The following is a 20306-nucleotide window of genomic DNA, read 5'->3' on the forward strand; positions in this document are numbered from 1 at the left end:
CACTTCTAGTACCAGACAAAACTTATCTTGGTTTGGACGAAATGATCTCAAATGAGTTACATACTTGTCCTAGACAGCCAAGGGGTCTTGAACTTGAACACGTGGAGGGAACCCCCCCCCCCAACAGACTTGGGATTCAAGAAAGTAATTGGGCCTTCGGGCCTTGTGAGCAGGGAAGGTCCATCACTTCAGTAAGAGTTGTAAGACTTTTTGCAGCCGCAGGGCTGTGGAAGGATAGAAACATACTGCTCCATTAATGGGCTATGGAGAATCATCGGCTTGGGGGAAGGGAAGAGAGGGAGGGATGGGCGAGCGGCCGGGCGGGCTGGCTTGGAATTGAAAGCGGGCACATCAATTTGTTGTTGCCCACGCCTGGGACTGTTAAAACTAGTACAGAAAATCCATCCCCTCCCTCCATTAAGAAGGATACGTAACCAGAAAACCATCCGCTCTCCTGCGTTGAGACAATGGTAAATTTAGGCAACTAAAAAGTTATTTCCTATTTTTTATTATTAAAAATAGAAAACACGATATTTTCATAAACATCTATCAATTGCTTTCAATTATTATCTAATAATTATTATTTTTAAAAATAATTATACAAATATGTAAAAAAAAAAATTGGTTATAAAAATTATTTTAAAATATATTTAACAATATTAAAATAAAGTTAAATTTTTTTAATTAATCTTACAAAACATTAAAAAATTATTTTCAAAAAACAATTACCATTCAAAAACTTAAATCCCATATAACGATTTTAAAAACATTTTTAATATTTTTAATAATAAAAAATAGGTGTTAAAAATATCAAAAAATACTTTCTAAAATTATTCTCGAACACATTCTTAGATCCAAAAAAGCAGTTACCATTCAAAACCTTATATCTAAGGGGGAGAGGCTGAAATTGCCCACCAAGGATGGAACTTCCGGATTCCCATCTTCCTTTTCATCACTCCGTGTATACCCAAGGCCAGCGAACAAGGGAATCTTGTTAAACCCACCCTCAACTACTGTTCTGTTTTGGCAGAAGAAGAGCGCCTCTCGCAAAAAGAGGCAACCCCACCTGTTGTTTCCTTCCACCATTTAGAATGTACCTATCTACCAGGCGAGGGTCGCCCACAGAGTTCATCTCTCCCTTTCCCTAAACCAAATGTTATACCTCTTACCCTTCACTTTGCAATTAATTCCCTTCCTCCTTTCGGAGTGTAAAACACATAACCCCCAAAGCGCCACCTTACACATGATTTGATAATTTGTTTTTCATCAATGGGATGGGAAATAACCCCACACATAACCTCGCATGATCTCTTGTAGATTCTAAAATCTTTCAGAACAAGCTCGCTGCAAGCCGAGATCTCAAGCCGGTTTAGGAGAGGGAAGTACCTTACAATCACAGAAACTTAATGACTACCTTTTTATTTACATTTTGAAAGTAGAAAAGTAAGAAAAAATGGTGAAAATAAAAACACCATGGAAAAAAAATGCTTAAATGTTGCATTCCTTAATAATTTAATTTTCTTTCCTTTGATTTTATCCATTGACAACAAATAAGATTAAAAAATTTCCTTATACTTCAGGTTTCCATTTTCTTTCATCCTTTCCAGAACCATATCGAACATTTAGATTCATAAACCCTATATTCTTACTAAAAGATATAAGAACTTTTCTCTCCCTAAACATATCATTGAGGTAGAGTGAAAGTCAATCCAGTCTCATGCAAACTTCAATCCATATTAAGTAAAATAAGTTTAGATCATGAGAAGTATTCAATGTCAAGTGCAAGAATTTTGAATAACCCAGACTGAACTTAGTGAGCAATTGAGTAATGTTTCCATTGAACATTCTAAACAAACAAAAATGGTTCTCCTTCAGATGACACAAAAACATTGAACTTAACTCAAAAAAGGCAAATATAAATTGCATATCCCATCAAGTCCTAATGAGCTCTATCTGGCACCACCCATGATTTCAAACAGCTGCAAGGAGAAAACAACACAAAGTTAAACGAAATAACAACCCAATCACTGAAAGGGAACATTAGAAAATGCACATCAAATAGTCAAAATCCCACAAAAAAGCAATTATGTGGGGTATACATAGTATTATTATTCATGGGTGTTCTCCCATACATAGTATTATTATTCATTGGTGTTCTCCCAAGATTAAGGGAACATAAGAAAAATGAAGAAATTGCATCAAAAAACTTAGTATGAATTATTTAGATAAAATTACTTCCCACCAAATCACTGTTTAACCTTACACAAAGTACACCAATCAGACGATGAAGCAATGTTGATATTTAATCATAAAATATATGTCCTATAATTTAAGACTTATGAATGAGAAACAACCTTATAACCATATATCATGCAACATAGCCTACAAATTTTTTTTTTTTGATAGATAAAAGCACAGAAATATATTAGAAAGGGGCACGAAAGGCAACCCAGAGTATACAGGGAGTATACAAACAACGCCTACAAAAAACCGGAAACAAAAAAGACAAACCCCTTACCAGCCCTCAACAAGAACCCAACCAGTCCACAAAATTAAACAAGGACAAGGGCCCTTCAACTATGGAAGCATTAGCCCAAAGTAAGAGATTACAGATGAAGGAATTTTTCAACCTTTGAACAGATAGGACCTCATTCTCAAAAACTATCCTATTTCTTTCCTTCCAAATCATCCAAAATAAGCAAAGAGGAGCTGCCCGCCACACCTTACAATGCTTCTTATCCTTAAAGGGAGCATGCCATCCTAATAGAGTGTCTCTAACCGATAACGGGAGGACCCAATTAACACCAAATAGGGAAAACAAGAGGTTCCACAAAACCTTCGCCTTAGAACAGTGAATAAGGATGTGATTTATCGTCTCTTCTTCAACACAACACAAGGAGCACCTGTTAGCTAAGTTCCAGCCCCTCCTCTTTAGTTGGTCTTGAGTGAGCACCTTCCCCCAAGAAGCTTCCCAAGCAAAGAAGCCCACCTTGGAAGGAACAACCGTACTCCAAATAATTCTCCATGGAAACGGGACTGCACTGCTATGGTCCAGAAAATTGAAACAGGATTTTACAGTGAAAATCCCATGTTTCGTCTCATTCCACACCAACCTATCCTCCAAACCAGCAATCAACCTCTTTCCTTGAATGACCAGAAGGAGACTCTCCACCTCCTCCATCTCCCAATCATTGAAAGGTCTAAGGAATCGGGGGTTCCACCCACCCTCTTCCCCCGTTGCGTCCCAACAGTCCGCAACCCTCTCGTCTTTAGAAACCGCCAAATCAAACAAAGAGGGATAGGCCTCACAAAGAGGAGTGTTCCCGCACCAAGTATCTTTCCAAAACCTCACCCTTTTTCCATCCCCCACTGAAAAAGAAGCATTATTAAGCAACAACAGTCCTTCCTTGCTGATTTCTTTCCAAAGCCCCACCCCAAATCCCTCCCTACTCCCGCATGTGCTCCAACCTCCTCTATCAACCCCAAATTTTGTGCCAATTATTAGCTTCCAATAGGAATCCCTTTCAACCGCAAACCGCCAACTCCATTTGCAAAGAAGGGCCCTATTAAGAGTAGAGATGTCTCTAATCCCCAACCCACCCTTCTTCTTGTGAGAACAAACAATACCCCAATTTATTAGGTGGATCTTCTTCTCCATTGCTCCCCCTCCCCAAAGGAAATCCCTTTGGATCTTCTCAATTCTTAATTTAACCACTCTTGGAATACGCATTAAGGACATGAGGTAGGTTGGCATACTCGCCAAAGTGCTCCGAATGAGAGTGATTCTTCCACCCTTGGAAATGAATTGCCTCTTCCATAAGGCAAGTCTCTTGCGCATCCTCTCTTCCATACCGTCCCAAACCGTCACCGACTTGTGCGGAGCACCCAAAGGAAGCCCCAAATAACATAGCCTACAAATAGGTGCACCTCTTTGCCTTTTTTGACAAAATGAAGAAAGCACCCAGAGAACCTTTGAAGGAGTGCAACCCACTAACCAAGCTCTTAAGGACTCTCTCATTTCTGATTTCTACTTGTGGTGTTTTGGGCATCTCCTAGTTGATTGTCAAATGGGGTCCCCTATCCTTGACAGATTTTATAGAGTGGTTGTGTACTTAGTTCATGATTAGAGTTGTGGTTATAGGTTAGTTATTATTGCTTTCACACTTGTATAGTTACCATGTTCTGTGTCCACCACTTTGACAGTGATGCATTGATCATGTGTGTATATATTTCTTATTTGCCTATAGAAAGAAAAAAAAAAAAAGAGCCTACAAAATAGGTGCCATAGAGAATGTTTACTTACTATGCAAAACAAACATTAATTTTGTGAACAAAGAAAAACGTTCCATTCAAACTCGAACATGCAAATATGATATTTTATCATATGACTACAATTTCTAAGTGAACACTATTTAGCATGAATCCATATTTCATAAGAGGTAAAAGAACAAACAGTTTCAATGCATGATTAGTTCAATAAAATTACAAGACCCAATCAACAAAACAATGAAAGAGCAATGAACATACCTTATATGTTGCTTGGGTACATGAAAACCCTGACCCTAGCTCCCTGCAATACAACATAATTATAGAAGAAAGTCAGAAACTAATCCTAGCAGAAGCATACAGTACAATATTCTATAAACAGGTCTCTTCAATTACCATGGACTTGGGAGGCAAATTGGACTTGAACTTGGCTCTGACAACACCACTGTTACCGTGAGGTCTGGTGACCTTGCCCCAAATGCAACGAAAGTGCGATCCGTCCTTCTTCACCTTGGCCTTGTAGATGTACGCCATTCTCTTGCCGCAATACCACGCCACCTCCTCCTTGGTGTTCACGCCTTCGATCTGGATCAAAGAGGTGTTGGGATACTGGTTCGACTTCGACCTAGGTCATCACCATACAACAACCAATAACGAATCACCCTCCATTTTAATACCGAGAAAGCATTACGAATCAAAAACAATTACGACTCCACCAAAAAAATAACTGTTTTTCGTCTTCCCTTGTTTTCTCAGTTACCAAACATAGAACAAAATCAACAGCAATTATTTGTTACCTCTTGTATCCAAGAATAGTTCCTCGGACATAAAGCCTGTAGAGATTACAAAAATACAACACAAATAAGCAAAAAATAAATAAAATGTAGAGATTTTGGCAAAATGAATAAAGAAAGTAGAAGATTGAAGCAGGAAATGAGAAGAAACCATAGATCTCAGACCTAACGCGCTCTCCTTGGCGTCCCTTCACCATCTTCTCAGCAGCCTTCGAGCTCTCTCTCTCTCTCTCTCTCTCTCTCACTTTGGCGGAACCAGCTACGCCTGCTTTGAAGAAACCCAAAACCCTAGTTTCTCAATGTTGAAATTAGGTATTTATAGAGAGGGTTTCAGGCAAACGGACCCGTTTGGTCTGGGCCGGCTCTGAGATAGGCCCATGTAACAGCGTTAACTGGGCTGAGGGCTGGAAACTATTGTTTCGTGTAAATCGGATTATGTTAATAGTGATGGAATATGGTGCCAATTGGGTATGCTTTAGAAACATCGGCTTTTTCCTTTTAATTTTTAAGTTTGGTAACAATATTTTTTAGTATAACAAAAAAAACAATTTCCTATTTCCATTTTCAAGTTTGTTAGCCCAAGGTTCTCTTAATCGCGTTTAAATGATAACAAATCATAGTTAAGTTACTAATCGGATTGAATTATAGAGATTTTCAAATGTTAGTTTGAAATTCATTAAATGACTCAATGGATGAAAAATTAAGATATTTTGAAGACCTTTTAATCATAGGAAATATATGTAAGTTGAATGCATGGGTACATTTAAGATTTTCATATCTTTTTATACATCTTTTAAAATTCAGTTTATGCATTAAAGTTACATTTCCATCAAAACTCGAGTTTTATCAAATGAACTTTAGACAAATCGTTTCAAAATTGACATATTAATTTACCTAAAAACTTTGTCTAAGTGTTATAAGAGAAAATATATATATATATATATATATATATATATATATATATATAGGTTTTCGAAACAAAAATGGTTAACTGATTGAGGTACTGAACAATTGGATCAATCGGTTAAGGTACCGATTAATCAGTTACACCTTCACGGTCGAGGTCTGATCGAGAGATGTAAAAAATCTTTTTTTTCTTTCACTAGCCTTGCATTCTTGGTCGAGAGATATGCCTTCCCAGTGAAGGTCCAATCAAGGCCTAACGGTCACCTGCTATATGTTTATTGCCTAACGATTAGTCAATCGATTGACTCTCAACTCAACCGATTAAGGTTGTTTTTTTAGCATTTTTGGCTTTCAAGACTAAAAACCTATAAATTGAGAGTCCCACTTCATTTATGAGTAAGAAAACATCTACATTTACTTGTTTACATACTTGTTCTTGACTCAAAAACTCTTATTTTTTCTTTAGTGCATTAAATCTCCATTTGCATATTTCTTAGTGCACCTTTGCAATTCTTCCTAGTATTTAAGTTATATTTATTGAGTTAGGTTGAGAGATTCAATATTTGGGTGTTAAAACCTTCAAATGAGTAGAAACTTGAAAAGATCGTATAAAAACCTATTGGAGTTAGAATCTAAATGTAAATGTGTTAAAAACTTGGTTGAAACTTCAAGTATAGTGAAAACCTCACTCGATTACGAGCCTGAAGAGAGTATACATAGACAAAGAAATGTTGAACCATTATAAAATCTAAGTTTGCTATCTCTAACTTCATTTCTTTATATTTGTGTTTCATTTGCTTGAAATTGTTGTGTTTTGAAAACGATTTTTTAAAAAACCTAATTCACACTCCACCCTCTTGGGTGTTTTCTCTATAAAAATTAGCTTTTATTTTCTCAAAGTTGAAAAGAAAAAAAAAGAGTTAAATTACTTAAATAAACATATCCAAATAAATCTTAATGATTAAATGGGCTGATTTTGTGCCAAAAAGGTTTACTATAAGGGTCAAGCCCAGTTATTGAAATTACAGGCCAAGTCCACTAGGGCTGAGCCCAATGGGAATTGTGCCACACCTCAATGCACGGGCCTGGCTCAGCCCAGGTTTAGTAGATTGGATTGAACTTGGGCTTGGGTTGGTTTGCTTCTTAATCCTTAAGGTTATGTTTGGTTCCGGAAAATACTAAGGAAAGAAAAAAAATGTAAAAGAAAATGATTTTTTTATGTTTGGTTGTCCTATGAAAAATATCAAAGATAATCAAATATGATTAAAATTAATTAAAAACTTATATATTTTTAAATTATTTAATCTTTATATTGATGAGTTAAAATAAATAAAATGAGTTTGAAGTAACAAAAAAAATAATTTATCAACTTTTAATCTATTTTTTTATTTTCCTTCACTTTTTATTTTCCTCTACTTTTCCTTTGTATTTTCTTTCTCTTGCATTTTCCTTCAAATTTTCTGAAAACCAAACATAGCCTAAGTTTTTTCCTTCCATGTTGTTCTTTCGTTAGGAATTTGGGATAAAGCTAATTACCATATTGCCCTTAAAATTATATGTATTTTTTAAAGTCTTAATAAAGAATTGAATTTTGCACTTTTTAGAGTCCTATTAAAGTATTGTAAAATTAATAAGAAAAATATCACATGTATATTTTAGGTCTTATACTTTACAACTAAGTCGATCTTATTGTTTTATATCTTAATCTTATTTTTTATAACATAATTTTTTTTATATGTTTTAATATAATTTATTTAATAATCTAAATCTTATCATATATTTTCAAGGATACAAAAATCAAATCAACAAGATCGATAAAGACACCCTCAAAAAACTATTACATGAAAAACATTATTAAATCATTCTAAATCTAATCATTTATTATGTTATTTGTTCAATGAAAGAATATTAGAAATTTACACTATAAATAATTTATTCATGATATATGTAAATTCATTTATTTATAATTTTAGGGAATGAAAATATATAACAAGTTATAGCAACTTTAGATTATGAAAATATACAAATAATTTTAGTCACAATTTTAAGTTATGATTTCTATACATTTTTTATACTCTAGAAAAGTTTCATCATGTTGTAGCATGATAATTTTGAAGTCTTTTATTAGTCTTCCTAAAAGCATTAGGTCATGTTTTGCAATTGTTTTTTAAAACAATTTTCTATTTTTTTATATAAAAAGAAAACAGAAAAACAAGTTTAACAATTATAAAACTATTTTTAAAAATAATTTTCTATTTTTATAATAAAAAAACACGCATTTGACAACTATAAAATTGTTCTCTAGTTTATCTTCTTAAAAATAAAAAATTAAGTATTTTTAAATCATATCTTTAATTGTTTTTACTTATTTTTTAATGATTGTTTTTAAAAATAAAATATAATAATAAAAATTATTTTTAAAACATATTTAAGAATGTTTACCAAATAAAACATTTGAGATTTCACTTTATTGTTTATTTTTTGTGCCTAGGTACTTAAATTTTTGTCCTAAAAGAAATTCTACATCAATTAATTACTAATCAATATCTAAGCTACCAACGGTGAGATCACATTAATAATTGGCTTTTTGAATTGAATAAATGTTATTTGGTAACATTTTTTAAAATAATTATTAATTAGTTTAGAATGGTTTTTAAAAATAGTTTTTAATTGTTTTCAAAAATTTTTTGTTGGAAACTAAAATATTAATTATTGTTTCCTTAGCCAAGTCTTCGTGGAATATAAATATTATTTTTCTATTCTTTATATTTTTTATTGTTTTTCAAAATACTTCAAAAAAAAAAAAAAAAACAATTGAAAACATCTTAAATTTGTTACAAGATTCATATTGTTTTTATATAACAATTCATTAAAAATTGTTTATAACCTAAAAATTCCAAGGTAGAGTTTCTTAGGGCTTGTTTGACAATTGCTTTCAAAAACAATTATTTGTTTTCTAGAATAAAAAAACAAGAAAACATGTTTAACAATTAGAAATTGTTTTTTGTTTTTTGTTTTTAAGAACAAAAAATATTATGTTTTTATAGAACATATTTTAATTATTTATAATTGTTTTCACTTACTTTTAAGGATTGTTTTAAAAAATAATTATACAAACATATAAAATGATTAAAAATAAAGTACTGAATATAAAAATTATTTTAAAAACTTATTCAATAATATTAAAAATATGTTAAAAATATTTTAGATTCCAAATAGACTTTTATTCAATAAAATATCAAATAACAACTTTCAAAAGTTATTTTTGAAAATAGTTACCAAACTAAGTCTTAATGCTTTTTGAATGATAAAATTTTAGTTATGCAAATGATATTATATGCTTTTCGATTTTTTTTTCTTTTTATTATGTTTCTTTGCTTCCATATTACTATAAAACTAATTATTATTCTTAAAATTGTAAAATTTATTTTCTAGTCCCTTTTTACGAAGTGTTGTTAAAATTAGTGCATTTTTATCTTGTTACCAAAAATAAGAAGTTTTATTGAGTGATAATTTGAACTCCTCATCTTATATTTACTTAGAATCTTAATTTTCATGCATCTGAATTGTATTATGAAAATGGTATGAAACAAATTCTTTTAAGAATGTTTTATTAATAATAATTTAAATTGTGTTTGGTAGTGATGGTAAAAACCATTTTTAGTATTTATAATGTATTAGAAATATTATAAATATTATTTGGAATCATTATCAAATAAGCTTTTAGAATACGTTTGATAATGATTTTATGAAGTGTTTTTAATATTTTTAATATTTAAATGGTAAAAATTTTAAAGTATTAAAAATGGTAGAACATTTTAAAGAATCATTACCAAACACGTTCTCAATTACACAATATCCATCCATTATCCATAACATACATTCCTACTAATCGATATAATTTCATTTAAAAAAAAATGTATTATTTACTATTTAAGATGTACCAATTATTTAAGATACACCATTAATTATTTAAATTAAAAGTTTTCTTAAATCCATGTAAAAATAGATAAGCTTTTTTACCAAGAACTCCAAAAATGATCATCCTTAAAGTCTTTAGCCTTCATCAATTTCTTAACTAACTTTCAAATCACAAAATTCAAATTTAAGATAAATAACAAAATCATAAATTTTAAAATTTGATTCTCATAATAAAAAAAATTGATAAGGTTTTATATAAAAGATAATTCAATTATTTTTGAAATTATTTATCTCTTTATTTTAAGAGTATAGTGGTTAATAATAATAATAATATTATTGTTATAATATAAAAAAACGGTTTGTGAAATTCCTTCTCTTAGCTAAAGATCAGAAGAAGAGAGAGTGTCTCGCCATATATTCAGGACGGCAAAGATCTAAATGTTTTCAACGAAAAAAATATATCTAGTTTTTTTTTAAAAAGAAAAAGAAAAAAAAAGAAAAAAAGGATAAAAATAAGATGGATAGAAATGGAGAGAAAACCGTTACCATCTATTGGGAAGATTCTATTAATCCTTCCTCTCTTTTTCTATCATTTTCCCACTCTTTCTGGTTTATTTTTCTTTCAAACAATTCTCCATTCCATCTGGTTCTTCCATTTTTTTTCTTTGGTGGAGATGTCGTCTGGCGGAGACAGCTCTGGCGGTGCCAATGCTGGTCTTTCGCAAGCCATGGGGACGGGGACGAGAAGGCGCGTGACGGAATTTGCAGATGAAAGCGGCCATGTGAATGACGTCAACGATAGCTCTGCAATACGCAATGCCGCTGTTTATCGGAGGAGGATGCGTTTTTGGGAGTTTAAGGCGGAGAGGCGCAAAATCTTTTGGATTTGTTGGGGCCTGATAATGGTTTCGTCGTTCTCCTTGGTGGCCAGGGTGTCGTTCATCACGAGTTTTCGTGGGGTGGTAGAGAATGATTTTCTTATTCCTCAGAAGCCTGTGTATGAATCTTCAGTGGTTCATAATATCATAATCCGAGACAATGTTGGTCAGATAATCGTTCTATCTCTCTCATATTTGCTTCATGCTCAAAGTTATTCTCTTGAAGAAAACAAAATAACAAAAAAAAAAAATGGCTTTTTGGGTTCAAAGCGAATGCCTTGAATCAATGTATGGCGAGATTTTTCTTGGTCTTTTGACCAATGCTTTTATGGATTTTTATTGACTTAATTTTTATTGTTGTGTGGTGTTTGCGTCTCATTTTTCAGGAGATGGCGATCCTACTTTTCATTCTGTTCCTGCTACTGATCATGATCAGAATCCAGATGTTTGGACTAAGCCCAACAGTGGGGACTACTATAAATGTATTAATCGTCCATTTAATGAAAATAGTATGTTCAAGACTTCCGATATTTCCCAAGTACCAGTGCAATTCAATTCAATCCACTTTTTATTTACTATTTTCTGTCTCTTTTTCCTTGATTATTTCCAGGAAGTGATGCTGTCATGAATGGCTATATTCTAATTCATGCTAATGGTGGGTTGAATCAAATGAGAACTGGGGTAAGCATGGTAAACTTTTCCTTGCAAATTCTCTCACATTCTGTCTTTTGTCACCTGATTCTCTTTGTTCGGATCGATTGAAATGTAGATAAGTGACATGGTAGCCATAGCAAAAATCATGAATGCAACCCTGGTTTATCCTTCTCTTGATCACAATTCCTTCTGGACAGATTCAAGGTAAGAAGAAGAAAAAGAAGAAGAAGGAGGAACAAAACTTTGTATTCATGTTTTCTAAAAATGATTTTTTTTTCTCAGTGATTTTAAAGATATCTTCAACTGGAACCACTTTCAAGAGGTTCTAAAAGATGATATTGAAATAGTGGAGTCTCTCCCACCAGAGTATGCAGCAGTGAAGCCCCTCCAGAAGCCCCCAGTTTCCTGGTCCAAGGTATGAAAATAATTATTTAGAACTTCTACATATGGAGAGTGTGGTATTCTATTATAAAAAAATGATTATTTCTTATGCAGGCTGGTTATTACAAAGAGACAATAGTTTCATTACTGAAGAAGCACAAGGTGATTCAGTTTACACACTCCGATTCCCGCCTTGCAAACAATTACCTTTCCAAGTCAATCCAAAGGCTCCGATGCCGGGCAATGTATGATGCACTCCGTTTCACTGACACAATCGAAAATATTGCAATGAAGTTAGTAGACAGGCTTAGAACCGATAACAAGCCATATATAGCTCTCCATTTAAGGTACCTAATAAGAAAAGACTGCATTATTGGTGACTTCAAAATTTTGTAGTTTTTTGTTGTTTAATTTCATTAACCATGATGGTTTGATTGTGATTACAGATATGAAAAGGACATGCTTGCTTTCACCGGTTGCACTCACAATCTGACTGCAGAAGATGCTGAGGAGCTCAAGGTTATGAGGCATAATGTCAAGCATTGGAAGGAGAAAGATATCGACGGCGAGGCTAGGCGACTCCAAGGGGGCTGCCCCATAACCCCAAGAGAGGCTGCTGTCTTTCTTGAGGCAATGGGGTTCCCATCCGATACACAAATATACATAGTTGCAGGAAAGATTTATGGTAAAAATGGGATTTCCGCAATCCAGTCCAAGTACCCAAATGTACTCTCACATTCCAACTTAGCCACAGAGGAGGAGTTGGCGCTTCTTAAGAACCGCCAGAATCAGCTTGCTGCCTTGGACTATCTTGTAGCAGTTGAGAGCGATGTCTTTGTGTATACCTATGATGGGAATATGGCTAAGGCAGTGCAGGGCCATAGGCGGTTTGAAGGGTTTCGGAAGACGATCAACCCTGACACGTAGGTTACAAAAATGATCAGCCATTATTCCAGTCCTTTATAAAATGAAGGGTTCCATTAGAACTGATAATCTGACATGTTTTTATATGATTGCAGTCGGAATTTTGTGAGACTGATTGATAAATTGGACAACGGTACGCTGTCTTGGGAGAAGTTTTCGTCCAAAGTGAGGTCCTTACATGCAAACAGGACTGGAGCACCATACCATAGGATGCCTGGAGAATCACCAAAACAAGAGGAGAATTTTTACGCAAATCCTTTACCTGGGTGCATATGTAACAAGCAAGAAGGCTTATTATAGAGCAGGTTTGAGCAGATAGGAAATGGACCTGCGTGTTGAATCTGCTGCAAATTAAACTACGTACACCACATCCATGGCTTCTGTTGCAGGTGAACGGAGGTGGGTGGACAATTTTCGCTTCTCTCGTTCAGCAGCAGCTGGGTTTTGCTTAGAGAGTAAAATCACTGAGTGGTTATAGCTCCTTCATTCTTTTTGTTTTTTTAAAGTATACTAAGGAGCAGAACTTGGGAGGGAGATGGACCTAAATTAGATTAGTTCAAGAGGTACATAGTAGTTGGGTTTTTGTTCAATAGTTTTTTTTTTTTTCACTCTTCATGAATTTTGTTGAGAAAGTTTTTATATTTTTTATAATCATGGTTGCCCAACGTAATTTGTGGGTCAATTGATAAAGACATTATGTAAGAGTAATCACCCTAGCAAGAAGTCTAAGAGAGATTGATGGAACCAAATGTAACCTACAAATAATTTAATTTATGAGCAATCCCACCAAGAAATGCAAAATAATGTAAAATAGTTTTCTATTTTTCTCTCTTTAAATAAATAATAATAATAATAACTTTCATGTAGAATATAAGAATTTTTAAAAGTTCAAATTCAAAACAATTTATTTTAAAAATACTGAGATATAATTTTTTTTCAATAAATCCATATTTTTTGTCCAAGATAAAATGTGATAATTTTCAGTGTGGAAATGAAAGCAATTTCTAATCAGAATACAGCCGGTTGGAGGTCTATTAATTCACAACCCATCTCCATGGGTTCCTCCTGATTCAAAGAGTATCAATAGAAGAGATAGTGTGAATTAATCTCAAATACAAAAATCACTGGAAAATAAAATAGAAATAACTTAAATTCTAGATCCATTTTCCATTTCATTCCACCCATGTATCATATCCCCGGGCTATACGAACACTACAAGGCAAAGATGGGATTTCCTCCTTTTTCTTTTCTTTTTCCTTTTCTTGGAGTACGCAGAAAAGATGAAAATGATGGACATATAAACCAAGAAAAATCAACCACTTAACTATACCAATCAAGAAAGATGATTGAAAAGGTAAGTACAAATAGAAAAAGCAAAAGAAAGGTTCTGCTGCTGCTATTTCGCTGGATGGCTTGAGACAGCTCTTTGTTACCAAGCTCCACATTTGATGTAGCTTCGACTGCCTGTTAAACAAAGAGGTGTGAACATAAAACCCTGCTTCTTGTGCATAGTTCTGATATTTCGACAAATATATGCCAAAGCTCAAAAGTTGGATTCTAATCAACTCATAGTTACCATAAAGAAAAACTGCAGCAAAAACAATTTTCATGACTCCACACAAAAGTCATGCAATATACCAACTTTATTCAACCTATTAAGGCCAGGGTCCTCAATAAAATGAAGTAGAACAGAAGAAGAGAAACTTCAACCTGAAAACTAGCTTTTACATATTTTTATACCCAGGTACTATAGTTGAACTCTAGAAAATTAGGGCTTCCATTGTTGCTACCCTTTTTATTCTTTCTTTTGTTTCCTAAGAAATTTTTTTTATCTAGGGGAGACTTCTAATTAGGGATCTGTTATTAATCAGGCCCAGCCATTTGATCCTTTATCAAGAAGATGGAAAGAAGGTTTCCACAAAATGTTTTGAATCACAAAGCATAATGTCGCAAATAGGCTGGCCTGAGGTCCATGACATCTTTGCCATCCTCCCACTTTAGGTAGTCAAAACTAACACAGCAACAAGATGGCTATATTGAGTGACTCCACAATACCTCCCACAATTTGAATGTAGGATCTTTTGTATTCAGTTTTGATACTGAACATGCCAGATGAACTGAAGACATTTCATAAAGGATTATGGCTTCTGATTACTTTGGATTTTTTGTCACCAAGATTTGCGATAACAAATTGTGGGCAGGTGGACTGAAGTAAAATTGTTTATTTCAGACCAAAGTGATTTTTAGAGTTCATAGAAACAGTTAGGTTCTGGGATAAGTTGGGCACCAAAAAGTGGACTAGGACTTTCAAGAAGTCACATGATAAGGTAAGATCCCTATACTAACAATTGCAGCCAACAACAACAGTGTGTATTATAGAGGCATAACATAATACCAGACATGAAGAAAATGTTAGCCAAAGAGATCTATCATTTTGAGCGGTTCAAATAGGGGATCATAAAATCACCAATTGAAATCCTGCACTTCCTGTTATCTTTTGCCTCTTCAGTCATGGTAGTTCTAGAATTGGAAATCCTTTCAATTCTAATAGAAGACACTAACATCTACAAATTACAATTGTCAAAAAAGCTTCTTTCAAGTTTCAGGGAGGGTTGGAAATTTGTTGCAGAGGATACGAGTCCTTTGAATAAATACTAGTTGTTGCAGAGGCCTCTAAATAACATGAGATAATGTTAAATATATAAATATCCAAAAATACAAACAACAAAATGGATTCTGACCTGCTCATACAAAAGCTCTATCTGTTGAGCTTGTTGCAGAATATGGGTGGACATGAGGTGATTCAATGCAGACATCTCCACCATCTGAGTTTCTGTTTCTTGAACAGCATCTAGAAGGCTAGACAACTCTACCTGCATAAGTACAGCAGCAAGCAGCTTTAATACAAGGACCCCACACCCAGAATTGAATTGAGGTGCTGCATGCATTGAGAAACTTATAAAAGGATTACTCAGCCAACCGATATGCCCATCACCTGAAGAGCACGTGTTTCATCATCCAAGAGTTGTTGTTGAACTCTAAGAGGCTCTGGCTGAGGCTCATCAGGCTCCCTCAGTTCTGAATTGATAGATTTAGGGATTTCTGTAGCATTTGAACTGGACACCCGTTTCATTTTTTTTCTTGGTATCCGTCTATTAATAGCATCCTGAAAGCGTATAGCTCTTAGCTGATCAAACTGGGCTGTTACTGAATGAAGCCTCTCACTTAAAATCAAAACCTGCAGTTCAAGAAAGTAGTATGAGAGACATGAACTATGTACACACTGTTGAAATGTCCTGCTAACATGTATAGCAGTTTCTTTTCCCTTTTGATAGGGTTTTTTTTTTTTTTTTTGATAAGTAAAAGCAATTGTATAAAGAAAGCCTGAAGTACACCTGAAAGTATACACGAAGTATACAAGGCAACTAGGCCAAAGGGAAAGAAAAAACAAAAAAAAACCTTACTTACAACCCAATCAATCAATGAAATCGAAAATGGACCATGAAGCACATATTACAACCGTGTTGCAAGAAAAAACTTCAAAATGTGTTGAACATGTGACAAACCCAAGACAACATATGAAAGGAATGGGAATGGGTATGTATTATCCGTACACAACAGGCATGTCAAATAGAAGGGAAGAGATTAATGCCCCACAAGTCCAATTGAAGTTTCCCTGTATTCTTTTTTAATCTATTTCTATGACATGGATATTCCCAAATATGCAAGCCTTGTTACACATGCTATTGTTACATAGGCACTCCATTTAACCCTAGAGTATAGAAGGAGAAGAATTGGAGACTTACAATTTAGCAGTGTTCCATGTTCCATCTTACGATGGCTATTTGGAAGCACAGCTTCGATCAGCTCAGAAATGAATATTTGATTTAAAAAAATTGTCAATTTCACACAAGAAATATATTACCATGTAAGCACCATAGTTTCAATCTTTATCATGGAAAATGTGAAAGATTCACCCAGACTCAACCTAAACATGAGAAAACTACCCGAAGAAAGATAAATTAAAGGAGTTTACTCTAATTTGATCCAAAACCTTAAGCAGTTAGGTAATGAATAACAAGAATATAGGCCCTAACACTGTCTCTCTTGTATAGGCCCTACACCCGCATGTGGAGAAACAACCCACAAGCTACAGATTGGGTGATAAACAAATAGGGAAACTCAAACTGAGAACCCCTATTTAATCAGTGCTCTAATATCATGTTAAGCTATTGATCTGATTCAAAACTTGTGAGTAATAGGTCAACAATGTATATCAGGTTAACAACCATCATAATCAGAGGTGGAAAGAATTATTAAAATTTCCACATCAAGCTCCTTATAGGGTGAAAAATGAACATTTGATTTAATCAAAACAATGAACAAGTTTAAGCAAATGGTCAAGATCACAACAACAAAAAATTCACTAGTCGATAAATAACTTGAGACATAAGAGAGACAGAAGGCATACCACCCCATGTTTGTGTGCAATAGTATCAGCATTAGAATGATCACCCCTAATGCCAAGCCAGCCCCTTGAGTTAGCTTCTTCACCACTTATACTATTCTTGAGAATATCTATTTGGTCTTTACATGCTTTAATAAAAATAGTGACCTGCAAAAAATTGATTTAGTAAAGACTATGAATGTACAGTTTCATGTTTGTTGCTGAACACTAGAGAAACTTAATTGGTTGACAAAAAGCAAAAATGCTCAGCATTGATTAGCATAATCATGTCAAATATATTTGTTCTTATATTCGTAACCATTCAACTCTAAATAGGAGAAACAGTTCAGAAGGCATCAAGAAGAGTTTAATTACTTATTTTCCCCTCAATACTTACCTCTTGTAAGAGTCTCATAATTGATGCAAGGAAAAAGTTCAGGGAAAATCAAGAAGAGTTAATTTATGGTACACGAGTAGTAACTTGGGGGATAAAAAAAAAAAATCCATTGTGAAATTTTAAAGCCTTTTCAAACATAAGAAGAAGAAGTTATGTTTGACCATACTAAGCATAATCCATAAAACGAAATCATCATTGTTTGCTTCATACAAAAATCCACCCATGCAAAAACAAGTTATACCCTATCGTATCTATAAATGAAGTAAAAAAATTTACTTAAAAATGCATGATGCCTTCTTTCATATAAAACAGAGGGCCCTGGAGGATTTGATTCCAAAACTTACTTCATGTTCAATGCTATCTCTTTCCTGTTCAGTTGTACGGTGCATATCAACATAATCCTTCCGATGCTGCATGATGAACTGTTCCAAAGTTCTGATGCTTTCAAGCTAACAAATTAAACAGAATATGTTAGCCAAACAAGTGGTCATAAGTTTTGAAACAATTCCTTTCTTCACAAAAAGAAGAATCAAATCTTGAATTATTTATTTTGGAAAGCTGATATCCAATGAACTCCTCAAAATCAGAAGAATATGGTGGCAATAGTGCATATACCGTCTTTAGGGCAGCTTTGGTAAAAGATGTCCTTTGCAAAGGTTTGTGAATAATGAAAGACGACAGTATGGCTGCCATTTTGGACTGTCAAAAGCAATCAAATTGCAGAGAAAAAAAGACATTAGGAGTTAAGCAAATATTGGAAGAAATAGTTTCCAAACTAACAAAATTATGCATCGAAATCTCTTAACAGGACAAGTAAAGAAGCTTTCATAGTTTATGCACAGAACGGTTCAAAGTACATCAGAACAACTTAATACGCTTTTTCATTGCATAAAGACATTAGATGTTTATTAGACATATTACAATTTATATTTAGATTTCAACTGGTAGTGGCTCTAATACCATATACAACATTATCACTACTTTCAAGTCAACAAACTTGAGTACAGCATGACTGGTTTCCAAATATGTAGAACAGCCATTCATGAAAATACATCAAATTCCTTCTCATATCATCATCACATTACCAATAAGCAGCGCTGTATCATCACTCTTCCTCACAAATATCTCTGAATGATAGGTTTCTCCGTCATCAGTGACATATTCAATACTTTAGTAGACAAGGGAACTCTACCCTACAGGTACGTTACAACAGATCAAGACTTTACATAGCCTAACCATGCAGTAACAAAAAGAATTGATTTTCAAACATTGAACCTGCAATAAAATAATCATAGCCCATACACCATGTTAAGGTTGTTCTGATTTAACACAAACACAACATTCTAACAGATATCTGTAACTCTGTCTAAAAAATATATATGACTTCGTCAACTATGCAGAACAACATTATAACATCAGCCCCCTTCCTCAACAAGTTCACTTGGAAAAATTTAGTGTCTCAAAAAACAAACACAAACACATCTTAGAGATGTTCACAGAATTAACAAACCTCGTTATATCCTAAAGAAAGTGCTGTTTGGCGGACCACATCTTTGAAATCCTCAGTTCTATCTCTAATTTTTGCCATCCTTTACCTATGAAAGGGAGGAGGAAGAAAAAACCATAACCCAAAAGCATAAACAGAGCTCAAATCAATATTACATTGAAAAAAACAACATAACAACAAAACAAAACAAGATTAGCAAAGAAAAAACCTTGATTATATGAAGAAAAAGAACAGTTAACCACGCAGGAGAATTGGACTCCAGCTGTAGTTTGATTGGTCTCACCAGTGCTTGGGAAAAAACTTTTACTCAATTGTCCTCTGCTCCACAATATCTCTGAACAACCAACACGGGAAGTGAGTTTGAGGGGAAAAAACACATTAATTATTTCAACTGCTTTGAAAAACACATTCCTCCCATTCAATCAGTCAATATCAATTTCATATCCATTAGACCCATTTTTAAGATACAAAAATCCAACAAATTGAAAGTCTTAACAATTATTTTCCCTAATTTGATCAAAGGCTTTGGGATCATGACAAAGCTCTTCCCAAATCTGAAGTATTTGAACCCGTGTGAAACCAGACCAAAACCCTAAATGTCAAAGAGATGCGAAGAAATCAAATGTATTTGAGCTCATCGCCCTATCAACCTGCTTAATTCTTTTCTCATTTTCCAAGCTACCAAACAATGCCCAGACAGCAAGAAAGGACAAGAAAAAATTACTGCTGCTTCCTATTCTCATTCTATTGTTTGGAAATAACAGGAATTCAATGAGAAATTTACAAGGTCTATTAACTGCCAAAGAAAGAAAATCTTCAAATCTCAAACAATTGTAGCCTGTTATTCTTTTCCCACGCTTTCCCGCAAACCAAATAGAGAATTTTAACCCACAATGACAAAACCATCTTGAATCACAACAAAGGCATAATCTTATAAAGTTGAGAAATTTAATCGCAATTAAAGATGCTAAAGATGAATAAGTTTTCCGAGCTCCAAAAATACGGTACAGAGACAATATGGGGAGAGAAGGAGAGTGATCAAGACAGAGGACTGACCAGAGACGTGGAGCAGTTGGAATCGTCGGCGTTAGCACCGGCGAGAGCAGAGAGACGGTGTTATTATTTTGTTTTTCGCCTCGACTGCCCTTTTTCGTCATTCCACTTTTCCCATCCAACAAGGTTACAAAATAGTGGGAACAGGGGAGTTAAATTAAATTCCACTTTTTTCTGG

The 20306-nt window shown here is 33.9% G+C and overlaps 3 protein-coding genes across 3 annotated transcripts; 1 reads left to right on the forward strand and 2 right to left on the reverse strand.

Annotated features, from left to right (window-relative positions):
- Positions 1 to 1722: 1722 nt before the first annotated feature.
- LOC117928776 (60S ribosomal protein L35a-1) lies at positions 1723 to 5340 on the reverse strand. Its single transcript, XM_034848784.1, has 5 exons — positions 5226 to 5340; positions 5064 to 5099; positions 4663 to 4891; positions 4528 to 4570; positions 1723 to 1979 (listed from the first exon to the last, which is right to left on the reverse strand). Exons 1-4 carry the CDS (start codon positions 5255 to 5257, stop codon positions 4529 to 4531), a joined length of 339 nt encoding a protein of 112 aa, XP_034704675.1. The 5' UTR covers positions 5258 to 5340; the 3' UTR covers positions 1723 to 1979; position 4528.
- A 5162-nt stretch (positions 5341 to 10502) lies between these two features.
- Positions 10503 to 13463, forward strand: LOC117929170 (O-fucosyltransferase 19-like). The gene is made up of 8 exons (XM_034849399.1): positions 10503 to 10931; positions 11152 to 11274; positions 11376 to 11446; positions 11535 to 11623; positions 11702 to 11834; positions 11915 to 12147; positions 12247 to 12723; positions 12820 to 13463. Exons 1-8 carry the CDS (start codon positions 10562 to 10564, stop codon positions 13022 to 13024), a joined length of 1701 nt encoding a protein of 566 aa, XP_034705290.1. The 5' UTR covers positions 10503 to 10561; the 3' UTR covers positions 13025 to 13463.
- A 382-nt stretch (positions 13464 to 13845) lies between these two features.
- LOC117927610 (syntaxin-81) lies at positions 13846 to 20236 on the reverse strand. Its single transcript, XM_034847219.1, has 9 exons — positions 20132 to 20236; positions 19284 to 19409; positions 19079 to 19163; positions 18184 to 18267; positions 17913 to 18017; positions 17196 to 17339; positions 15720 to 15962; positions 15466 to 15597; positions 13846 to 14188 (listed from the first exon to the last, which is right to left on the reverse strand). The coding sequence occupies exons 3-9, from the start codon at positions 19154 to 19156 to the stop codon at positions 14045 to 14047; spliced, it is 930 nt and encodes a 309-aa protein (XP_034703110.1). The 5' UTR covers positions 19157 to 19163; positions 19284 to 19409; positions 20132 to 20236; the 3' UTR covers positions 13846 to 14044.
- Positions 20237 to 20306: the final 70 nt, after the last annotated feature.

This window comes from Vitis riparia, chromosome 13, assembly GCF_004353265.1.
Source record: "Vitis riparia cultivar Riparia Gloire de Montpellier isolate 1030 chromosome 13, EGFV_Vit.rip_1.0, whole genome shotgun sequence".
NCBI classification, from domain to species: Eukaryota; Viridiplantae; Streptophyta; class Magnoliopsida; order Vitales; family Vitaceae; genus Vitis; species Vitis riparia.